Below are 12,710 nucleotides of genomic sequence, written 5' to 3'. Positions count from 1 at the left end.
TTTGAGAAATATATTAAGTTGCTTTGGAAGTCATATGCAAATTTACCCTAATTAGTCTTTTGTATTAAACGTAATTCATTCATTTGTTTCTAATTATGTCTATCGTAGTTTTAGAACAATTGTCTTTTACTCTTTTTGTTCATAATAATAATAATAATAATAATAATAATAATAATAATAATAATAATAATAATAATAATAAATATACTTTTTGTATATTCCTCAGATGCACTGGTCTGGAAAGTTTAGAGAAATCCCCGTAGAGTTTTTCAAACTTAGCTTCTGAGGGATGTTAACATTTCTCTCTCTCTCTCTCTCTCTCTCTCTCTCTCTCTCTCTCTCTCTCTCTCTCTCTTTTAATGTGCATTTTAGAATGATAGGAACCTTTTCTGAGACAAATATAATAATATTAGTTATATACTAATTAATAATTATAACTGCAAATAATAAAATAATAATAATAATATAATAATAATAATAATAATAATAATAATAATACAATTTATGATATCTAAAATATCATAATGATTCCTGTGGCTCTGTGGGTAACGGCCTTGCTCATTTGCGAGGAACCTGAGATCGATCCCACGTGTGAAAAAAATAACAAACAATCGTACATCTGACAACACAACACTACCGACCTAACTAACGTGGGGAAACACAAGTAAACCTTCAAGTTTCAGGAAACACAAAGGAAGGAAGGAACACCTGGAATTTCCTATTTGAGGGGAAATCGTCATTAAGGAATTTGGGAAAACTGGGAAATGGTTTTCGGGAACGGCCAAGGTTAAGGGCGAAGGTTCTGAGAGAGAGAGAGAGAGAGAGAGAGAGAGAGAGAGAGAGAGAGAGAGAGAGAGAGAGAGAGAGAGAGAGAGTCCATTATCTTATTACCGGAATTTTTCATAAATAAGACAAATAAAATATATATATATATATATATATATATATATATATATATATATATACATATATACATATATTTATATAACTAAATTTCTGTTCTGATTAAGTACAATTATATAAGAATTTACTAAAATTCTACTATAAAATACACGTACACTTATGCACATACATCTAGTATTAATAGAATATTATCAAATTCCTTTTTGCTTCTAAAATCGTGGAGGTTATTTTACAAAAATAAATAAACAAGTAAAATTCTTTCTTGAAAGCAGTCATTTTCCGCTCACCTGAGCTTTCCTAGAACGTCAAGATAAGTCATGAATCACTGATACGTACTTTGCCCACAGTAATAACTGTCACGTACTGTGAGAGAGAGAGAGAGAGAGAGAGAGAGAGAGAGAGAGAGAGAGAGAGAGAGAGAGCAGGTAATTACAGGCTGCGAGGGCAATTAGGTCTAACAGAAATCGGGGAGAAAGAATACTAACCTTTCTCAAGGTGATTTTTTACCAAAGTTTACGTGACTTCGTGTCAGTTTCTCTCTCCTCTCTCTCTCTCTCTCTCTCTCTCTCTCTCTCTCTCTCTCTCTCTCTTTTAAGTTATCCGGTTGCTATTCGGGTGTGAGCTGGAGAGAGAGAGAGAGAGAGAGAGAGAGAGAGAGAGAGAGAGAGAGATTCCCCGGGGCTACGAAGATTATAGGTCTGACTGGTGCTCAACATAGGCCTAATTGATCCCTGAGTAAGCCTAAATAAATAGAAAAACAAGTCTCTCCTAGTATTTGGAAGTATACAAGTTTATAACAGTTTCTATTAACCAAAATCTTATTAACCAGACAGGTTTCTCTTTTGGTGGCACTTCTAAACCAGTCGTTAGGCGGAGATCTCTCACCACTGTAAGAAGCCATATTCAGTGACGTCATCAAACCAAGCTGGTGGAAGGTAGGAAATTTCCAGCATTAGCAAAGTGCTTGTGTGCGTTTGTTTGTTACATATAGCTTATCGATGTATGTGTGTTTGTGTGATATAGCCAATGCATTATAGTTAGACTATATAATATATATATCTTTGCATAAGCATGTCAACACGACGCCTGAGTAGAGGCTCGCATAGGCCTATGTATAACCTGTTGGTGCGTGTTTGTGCCGTACAAATGAAGCCTACTTAGACTCATGGATAGACCTATGTATAACCTGTCGGTGTATACATGAAGAACCTACAAATATAACCCACATACAGTCTTGCACAGCCCTATGTATCATAACCAGTAGGTGTCTGCTTGTGTCGTACAAATGGAAAAGAAGAGGAATGTCCACTGAACCCTAACGAAGACTCGTACTTTCACCAGATGTGTAGTTTCTCCCCACCTGCTGATAAGTAGTTGATAACTGAGAGATACAGAGGTTTCAGATTTCAGTATCTGTCATCCACTGCCTTTGTGGCTGTGCTTATTTCAGTGTTTACTGTAGTTGTTTGCGATTGAATGATTTGTTGTTGTGGTTATTGTATTGTATCATTATTTCAGCTGTAGTTATTGCTGTAGTCAATTAATTACTGTTGTGTTTAAAATTATTATTATTATTATTATTATTATTATTATTATTATTATTATTATTATTATTATTCATAATTGGACCACAGATACTTAAACCGACCAAAAATAAAATAAAATAAATAAAAGAAAAGATTAATTTTTATATATATTATTAAAACAAATTTCTGTATAGTTAAAAATAAATTAATTTTTGCTTTTACATAGAGACGATTAAGTAAATAAATAACACTTGCAGACAACACATAAATAAAAGAAAACGTCAGCAACAACAATTAAATAGATGAAAAACCACGACAGCTAAAATGGTTCCCAGTTTGGCCCGCGAGAATTCGTGGGTGTTTTTATCAAGGTGGAAAGTGCCCGGTATCGAATATCAGAAACGGTTCCATTAAGTGGGTTCTCTGGGGAGTTTGAATTTAATCTCTCTCTCTCTCTCTCTCTCTCTCTCTCTCTCTCTCTCTCTCTCTCTCTCTCTCTCTCTCTCTCTCACACACAAACACACACACACAAACACACACATACATATATTTATATAATTGTGTAGATAACGGTAAAAAATGGTATGAATACAAACTAACCTTATCCATTCCCAACTTATGTAACTGATTTATAAAATAGAATATTTGGCCTACGTCAAATTCTGTAATTTACAGAACCAGGCATAACATTACACCAAGATCCCTCCACTCTGATAGAAGATAAATGATTTCATATCGTGTTTAGGAATTCAAAGGAATTCTGTCTTCAAACTAATTCTCCGAAAATGTAACAAATAGGTCTTCATGTTTATATATTTCCATATTATTATTATTATTATTATTATTATTATTATTATTATTATTATTATTATTATTATTATTCAGAAGATGAATTCCATTCATACGGAACAAGTCCACAAAATGGGCCACAGTCTTGAAATTCGAGCTTCCAAAGAAATATTAAAGTGTTCATTCGAAAGAAATGACATTGACAATGAGAAAGACTCACTTTCATAGTAGTAGTAACATTCAGGATTTGCCTTTGTGCCGGCACTCTCTTCTCAACCACCACTCAGGGCCAAATCTTGGCCTCGGCTTCGTTTTAGCCACACCTGCGGCAAGTTTCATGACCCTGTTTACCCTCTTTCTGACCTGACCACCTGGAGTCTGAGAAGGTCAAGGTCAAGGCGATAGATATCTTGGTAAGTGGACCCAGGTGTTGTTTGTGTTGATTTGTAGTGGAATTTTCCTGGCGGCTCCGTAGGAGGTGTGGATTGGTATGGGGATTAACGGTTGGGTGGCTTCCCTACCATAATGTGACTGTTCAGTTTCTTGAAGAGTTTTATACGTATCTAATAATAATAATAATAATAATAATAATAATGATAATAATAATAATAAATAATAATAATAATAATAAATTATTATTATTATTACTAACTTCATAGCTATATGCGGTGGATGGTATAGCATCGGAAGATCTTTCTTTCTCTGAATCTTCAGCCGAAAACTCTTTTGGACAGAGTCAACACGCTATAAAGCCTGCAGAGAGAGAGAGAGAGAGAGAGAGAGAGAGAGAGAGAGAGAGAGAGAGAGAGAGAGAGAGAATTTATAGGAAAAGCAAATAACACCATGTACTCATACATGAATCTTTCGTGTATAACACATCCTCAGTCGAGACTATGTCACACACAGGCAAACGGATAAACACGTGTCTAGGTACGCAGAGAACGCACGTGACTTCCGTAAGGAGTACCGTAGGTACTCGACAGAAATAAGTACCGCTTCCCTGTGCTTGTGCTGTTGGCTAAATGCTTTAAAAGCATGTTTCTTTTTAAGCATCTGTGCTTTCCGTCATGCAAACAAGGTCCTCTGTTTAAATATTTGAGAGTGCTTGTGATGTTGTATGCATGATTTATGAATGTTTAGTTCCTTGAATTATTTAGGAAATATTTAGTTATAAAACTATATAGAATTAGGTATGTATAGTCTTCCAGAATACATAAATATACTCATATATATAGATACTTATATACATGTATATATATACTTATGTTATATATAAATATATGTATATAAATATATATATATATATATATATATATATATATATATATATATATATATATATATATATATATATATATATTAACCCTGGCTGCTACCCACAACAGTTAAATGACAACCCGATGCTTACTTCATTTCCCAATCAACAATAACCCAGAGAGATTTTTTACTCATTCAGAAATCGAAAAAATAAAAAAAAATGGCTCTTGTATTCTAGGATAGCGCCGATCATAATCAACTCCCCAGACTAAACAAGTGGCCTAAACAAGTAAACAAGCAACCAAGCGAACAAGTAAACAAGTCGAGCGCATCGTAGCGTGGAAACGCGGCTTAAATAAAATCGACTTCTTGGTCATGATCTTCCGTATTTGCCAGTCCTCGACTGGTGCCATATTAGGAAAAGCCACCACTGACCAGTGAAAAAATTCGTCTTGAATAACTTAACCTTAACTATAAAACTGTATTCATTGAATATTTTATATTATTCATAGAGTAGAGTCATTTCTGTACCCTTGACATAACAAGCAGACGTTTGCAACGCCAAGAACAAGTAACTGTTGCAAAGGAGTTGTCTGATTTGCATACCGGACTGTTCTACTCAAGGGCGAGTATCTTGGGCCTTTGGGAGACTGGAACCAAATGACAAAGATTACAGAATATTGCCATGCTTTTAAACACTAGATATATAGTATATAACAAATATATTGAATAAATCTTGAAATTTATGTGGGTTTCTTTTATATATTTGTTGTATAATTTGTGGTTGTTTTTTCAAGTCCCAAAGTTCGGTATAGATCTGTTATCATAATGAAGCCAAGGTTAAGCAAAGATATATGAAAAAAGATTTTTTTTAATGATTTAGGATAAGAAGTAAATATATATTTTAATTAGAGAAATTCGTGAAGGAATGAAAGATTCATGTTCTTATAAAAAGCTATTAAGCTATAGAATTTAGCTGAGAAACGAACAGGGCTTTCTAGATGAAGCTAAATAAAGACCATAGTGTGGTCTCCAGAATTAAACCAGGGGTGATCTTTTCCACATTTATATATATATATATATATATATATATATATATATATATATATATATATATATATATATATATATATATATACACATACACACACACACACCAATAACACCGATAGTGACCCAACTGATCGCATAATTCATCTAGCACTGCGCGCAAAACACTTTTCTCATTCTGTTCCGTGTCTCGATGATGAAGTTGATAAACGCTCGTCCTACTGACACTTGCCGATGCTGATTTCTGTTGCGCAACTTCTTTTAAGTGCAATGTCACTTCCTTTATCGTTTCGCTGAGACTACTCAAACCCTGATATTTCATTTAAACGTATAATAATAATAATAATAATAATAATAATAATAATAATAATAATAATAATAATAATACCTGCTGTTAAAGAACTGAGATATGAAACAATAATTAAATAAAAAACTAAATCAGTAAATCAATAATAAATTATGATCGCCAGGCCCGTAAGCTCCGCCCACTTTCATAGTTGCTAGATGTCCCCTGCAGAACATATTATTTATATTACCAAATAAGTCTCATAAACAACTATTAGGTAGAAACGTTCGGTATGACACCAAAACAAATAGCATAACTGTATATAAATAAGAATACTTATGTATATAATACTAATAATTATTATTATTGTTATTGTAAGTAAATCTAAAAATCATATCAATAACATTCTATTCTATATATAATTATAAGTTTATACGGATATGAATTCATTAAGGCTAACACAACGAAAAATATATATACCCACAGTTCTGATTCAAAATATCTCCCTAGCCGGCAACTCTGATAGATATTTAACGGTTAACGAAATTCAACGAACATGTCCTGTAGCCTACCAAGGTTTTATCGACAATATATTATAGACATTAATTTCATTACCAGATCTTCCTTCGTACGTCGAACATAGACAGTTTAGATAAGTCTAGACGACGCAGCATTCGATAATAAAACATTATCAGGAAATACACCAGTTAGCAACTACAATTTGCAATAAAAATTCGCAGTCACAACACGGACACAAGCCCGTACTTCAGGAGACTTCAGGTTTAATCTTGAAAGCATGCTTGCAAGAACGAGAGGTGGCATAAGATTAGCTCGATCAATCAATAACAAACAACACTTATTTTCGCTACTGTCAACAAGGAGAATTTCCTGTTTATTTCGAAAAAGGTTACACAGATCAGTGCAATGCAGGCCTTTCATTTTGAGAGAGAGAGAGAGAGAGAGAGAGAGAGAGAGAGAGAGAGAGAGAGAGAGAGAGAGAGAGAGAGCTTCAGAAAAATCCATCATGCCTTTATTGAAGGATGTACCTGGTAGGCTGTCTACTGCTGTGGAAAAATGAAATATTCCACCATATATATATATATATATATATATATATATATATATATATATATATATATATATATATATATAGAGAGAGAGAGAGAGAGAGAGAGAGAGAGAGAGAGAGAGAGAGAGAGAGAGAGAGAGAGGCCCCTCTTGTTAAGGGAAATGGCTTAATGGTATACACACATTTTATATATAAAAATAAAATATATATGTATATACATATATATGCACAAATATATATATTATTATTATAAAACCGTAAAATACAATTAATTCAAACAACTTGGTTAGGACGGAAGTTATGAAAAATATTCTTATCTATGATTAAAAAGATGGTTAAAAAGCCTAAAAAAAAAAAATTAAAGAACTTATTACATATATATAAAATAATCTGGACATCAAGAAAAATAAGCTAGAGCAAAGTAAAACATTAGTATGGACTTCATGTCGCCTAGCACGAAGAATTGATGTTGAGAGAGAGAGAGAGAGAGAGAGAGATCACACACCATCTGCGTGGACAGCGTTAATATATTCAACGGCAGGGTCGGCCCTTTCTAAATCAGCTCTTAAAAACGCCACGGTAATCCTCAAAATGAATTTAAAGGGCGACTTCCGAATTCAACGCAAGTGCTAAAATTCATTCGTCTCCGTAAACAAATTAGCGACACAAATATATATATATGAGGTCTATATGGCAACACTAAATTTATCATCGATGTTTTGTAATGCCAGCGTCCCGAAACTTCATGATGTGTCTATGCCCAAGGCTTAGTTTACACCCTGTGAGATACCCTGCGCAAATATGCAAGGTGGAACATGAAAAGGGCGAATAATAGACGAAAACAAGAAAAAAAAAGAGAGGCCTCTTGGCAACTTACAAGGGCAACGCCAAAGCAAGTGGTGGAGAATGAGTTCGAGAGATCAGTCCACGCCAAACCGCCTTCGAGTATAGACGTTTCGCCAACCGCTCCGCACTTTGATTGCTTTTCCCTCGTGGCCGATAACCGTAACTTACAACTTGAACAAGTGCTAAAGTGTTATCCCTCCTTCAGTGTCGCCTTCAGATATAAGTTACCGGAGGAGGAGTTGTGACAGTGCTAGAAAGAAACAGTAGCAGTTTGACGGAGTTCCTACGTAAAGCTTCTTGGACCCAGATTTAGGAGAAACTTAATTTTGCGTCAACAACCAGAGATTGAATATTAATTGTATCTCTCTTGTGGTTCCTCCGGTCGCGAAAATTAGTGCCTTTGAAATGCCTCCCGTCATTAACGGGTCCTCGATCTCTCTGGCGCCAATTATCGAAGAAGGTAAAATTATTTTTATTTTATTTTTTTTTTTTTTGGTGGCAAATGGTACCCTGTGTCAATTGCGAAAGTGGTAATTTTCTCTCGTTGCTAGGTAATATTATCTCTCTCTCTCTCTCTCTCTCTCTCTCTCTCTCTCTCTCTCTCTCTCTCTATATATCTCTCTATATATAATACTATATATTTTTTAATCTCTCTCTCTCTATATATATATATATATATATATATATATATATATATGTATATATATATATATATAATAATATAATATATATTTTTAATTGTTGTAATATTAGTAAATGTATTTGTATGTATTATTGTATTTCAATACAATTAGTAACTAATTAAACATTAATACACATAAATGTATACAAAATCACACACAAAGTACAAAAATTACCTTCACTTAGCTATCCTACATTAAGTTTTCAGGTTGGCGGCAAATAATTAACAACCTATATATTCAATGTATAATTTATTAATTGTTATTATTGTATTATTGTTAATTTGTTATATAAGGCCAGGTTTTCTTTTCAATAGTGATTTTTCATATTTAGATTTGTCCAGTTTTTCCTGGAATTTTTCAAATGTGGAAATTTTTTTAATGAAGTTTTTATTGCTCTTGAGAGCCTTCACATTTTAATAATAATAATAATAATAATAATAATAATAATAATAATAATAATTAATTATTATTATTATTATTATTATTATTATTATTATTATTATTATTATTATTGGAAATATTAATTGCAAAAGTAAAATTGTTGATGTTTAGGCTATGTAACGACGCAGATAATTGTGGGTCTCCTCTGAATGGGAAAGGTGAACAAGTTTCTGCCCCATTTTTTGCACTCTCTCTCTCTCTCTCTCTCTCTCTCTCTCTCTCTCTCTCTCTCTCTCTCTCTCTCTCTCTCTCTCTCTCTCTCTCTCGTAACCAGAGTTCGAGCCCTGAACCAGAGGCTTCCTATACCTGTTTAGACCTATATAGACCTAAATAGCGAATTGGGTACCCAAATGTTAGTTGACGACCCTCTCTCTCTCTCTCTCTCTCTCTCTCTCTCTCTCTCTCTCTCTCTCTCTCTCTCTGTCGCGTAAAGACGTTCTCTTCCCGCACACCCAAAAAAAAAGGACCTTCAACTGGCGCCGAAGTGGTGGCTGGGTTCATCGTCTGCATTTCAAGAAAGTTTATTTTAGCCTAGAAGGGAATTTCTACAAAGTCCAAAAGTCACCCTGTATCGGTTCGAACTGTTTAAGTAACTGTCTGAACTGTTTCCTTGTATTCCTAAAATGGAAAATCGTTTGTCATCTGTACGTTTCCGCTTTTAGTGCTAAAGGCTTTTATTATTTTATTATATATATTTTTTTTAACGTTAAGTCTAGGCCTCGTCAATTTGGGGTAGGTTGTAATTTTAAATATCTATGTAATTTATTATTATTATTATTATTATTATTATTATTATTATTATTGCAAAAACGGTTCTTAGTAATTTGAAATCTCAAGCAATGAACTAAAACGCAGCTATAAAATTATTGGAACTCAACTTTACGCTGTGTCACAAGCTTACCAACGTCGACCATTTTTTTCCTAAATTGTTTATAACAATGCTTATCTGCCTTTTTTCCATTAGAAAATATTGGAACAGTGATAAGATAGGGTAGGAAAGCCACCGTTTCACACTAGGTCACTATCGGTCGCAAAGCATATGTATGTAGAACGCAGTTAGGCCTACTATAATTTCATGCCAAGAAAACGAGTTAAAATTGATAATTAACGCTGCCAGCCATTATCAAATAATCACATTGTGATTAAACTGCACATGGTATGCAAACATTATAAACCACGTTGATAAACACAAAATAATCACGATAAGATACACAATGACCCGTGACCTTATCTCTCTGATCTTATCTGCTGCAGAGATGGTCATTATTATTGCTATATACACCTTACTTGCTCCTCCCCCCCGACAAAAATGCAGCGGTATATTTTTGTATATATTTTATGGTAGTTATACCTACTTATTTTACCATACAACTCTGGACAAGACTAAATATAGGAGGATTATTTCACTCTACGTCTTCTTACCATAGAAGGTTGGCCAAGGAACACAGAGTATCCAGTTCTCAGGCAGTCCCAAAATAAGGTTTTATTGTACTAAGCCTTTGTACAACCTAGATCACGAATTCCTGCTCGAAAAATATTTATAGACAGTATCATCCTGTGGGAATTATAGTTAAAACATTATTCAATAGAAATATTCAAGCAGCATCGAGACATGTAGAAGTATAGAGCTGAATTCAGAGCCGCTGGACCAACCCAACTTTCAGAACCCCACGTCCCCAGAACAGTACAACCTTGGGGTTGTTGTGGCTCAGCGTTTAAACTTGCAGACAACAACAAAAGCAGAGATATTTCGTTCGTATTGCCGGAAGCCTTACAAAGGACTTAACGGTGCATATGCTTCGACGCCGAGCCGGTACATTTTAACATTAAGATTATACATGGTACGTGTCTTAATGGTTTAGGCCTATCTGAATGTAATGAGGATTCAGACTACATACTTAGTTTTAAATTGTAGAATATACTTAAATACTTGTATGCCTAAATGTAACCGCACGGAATTTCGCGCCAATTATGAAGTAAAAACCACTTAACTGTAAATTACCGCGTAAAAAAACGTAAAGTGTATGATGAGGTCTGTAAACATGGCTCATGGCTAGCACACATGCTCCCTTGCACGTACACCCTATGTAACCCAGCGACTCCAGTCTCTCTCTCTCTCTCTCTCTCTCTCTCTCTCTCTCTCTCTCTCTCTCTCTCTCTCTCTCTCTCTCTCTCAGAGGGAGATGGCTTGTGGGATATGGCAACGACGGAAGATTCCACTGGAATAAGATGCCGAAAATCGGTTTGTTTTCATTAGTGTAAGCGAATGCGCTTGAACTTTTGACCAGAACCGTTAACCTTTCGTTTTTCTATGGAAGGGTTGAACGAAGCCGTTATAGTTTCTTTAAATAAGTTGCAGGAAGCCGACTAAATCAACGCGTTCAGTTAGAGCGTCTGAACGCGGCTTGCAATCCCGGCTCGCTTCGAAAGTTGGCGTCAGCCAACGGTGGTTTTTGTAGGGGCGGTTTTCGAAAAACCGACGTAATTTTCGGTATGAAAATAAGCGAGGTTATTGCTTCCACATCCGCGATGTTTGATGTAAAGGATGCTGCTTCCAAAAACATCAAAATAGTAACGGAAATGACGAGGAAAAGAGAGAAAAAGCGCGTAGGGCTTCCCATTTCCTCGTCGAATTTTCCATGACGTAAGGTGTGTCAACGTCAGTAAATTTCCTTTTTTTACATAATCCTTTCTACAAGGTGATGGCGGAAGGATAAGAGGTTCATTGTGGCTATTACAATTACGTTATTATATATATAAGGTACGTTACAGGGAAATTTTAAATGCCAACAGGGACCTTGCTCTTTAGATTTTCCAGGAAATTTGATTTCCTTTAGTATTAGACGTTCTGTTATTAATGTAATGTAATTAAATGATAGATTGTGAATATATATATATATATATATATATATATATAATATATATATATATATTCCTGTACCCAGATTGCATATATAAAAACTTGGATGACGTTTAAAGAAGTAGTACCTGTCAGGCTACCTGTTGCCATATTTATTCAGTGGTAATATGGAATCTTCTGGTTGCAATCTATTGCAAGGTCTTGCCCCACTGTGGGGGAGTGGGTTTAGTGTCGTCATTGCACCCCACGCGGTGCACTGTCAGCATTACTAAAGGGTGATTGCAGCTAAGTGCCCAAGTACTTTATTTTATTTCCCAGATTTCATCGTTCCTTCAAACTTTCTTAGACTTATAACCTTCCCTTCTTGAAGAGGCGGGTCTGGGCTAGATTAGGATGATGGGTTATCTATCTTGTTAGGCTCAGTAGCTAAAATAATAACAAGATAAATTCACGAACGCTGAATATCACATGTTGACTGCTCTGTATCGTGTAACACTATGACTATTTGTCACGCATACCGACATCGCAAAGTTGCGGGGTAAGTGTGTACAAAATAATTATTTTCAAGTCTTAGTCTTGAAATTTGATTGAAAATAACCATATTCTGTTTTAAATACGAAATGTGTCACCACCGTTGATTGAATCCAGTCTTAAAATGCTATTGAAAATAAGCAAAATTTTATATAATAAATATAATTTTAATAGGTTTTGGAACTTTTTTGAGCCTTGTTCCCAGAACTTTGTCAGTTATAAATGTCTTTTCAATAGGAGTTTGAACGTTTTTGAGTTGTTCACATAACTTTTATAAATAAAGTCAGTTTTTTCTGATTATGCTGTATTTCATAGTGTTTTTATCTCTAAGGATTAAAAAAAATTATTAGAAGGCTTATCGGTTAAGTTTGGTATAATGTGGTATATATTATAACCCTCTGCAGATTTGATTATACAGGTATCTCATGTTTGGACATAACCAGTGCTTTAAAACATACAATAATTCCTA

The 12,710-nt window shown here is 34.5% G+C and overlaps 1 protein-coding gene across 1 annotated transcript in view; it reads left to right on the top strand.

Annotated features, from left to right (window-relative positions):
* Positions 1-7,348: 7,348 nt before the first annotated feature.
* LOC136856102 (DNA damage-inducible transcript 4-like protein) overlaps positions 7,349-12,710 on the top strand; it is a 17,758-nt gene continuing 12,396 nt past the window's right edge. Inside the window, exon 1 of the mRNA XM_067133740.1 lies at positions 7,349-8,186. Within this exon, the coding sequence (XP_066989841.1) occupies positions 8,132-8,186 (55 nt within the window). The 5' untranslated portion in view covers positions 7,349-8,131. The remainder of the gene's footprint in view (positions 8,187-12,710) is intronic.

Source organism: Macrobrachium rosenbergii, chromosome 34, assembly GCF_040412425.1.
Source record: "Macrobrachium rosenbergii isolate ZJJX-2024 chromosome 34, ASM4041242v1, whole genome shotgun sequence".
NCBI lineage: Eukaryota > Metazoa > Arthropoda > Malacostraca > Decapoda > Palaemonidae > Macrobrachium > Macrobrachium rosenbergii.
The sequence above is the reverse complement of the archived record's forward strand: the minus strand, read 5'-3'. Positions and strand labels throughout refer to the sequence as shown.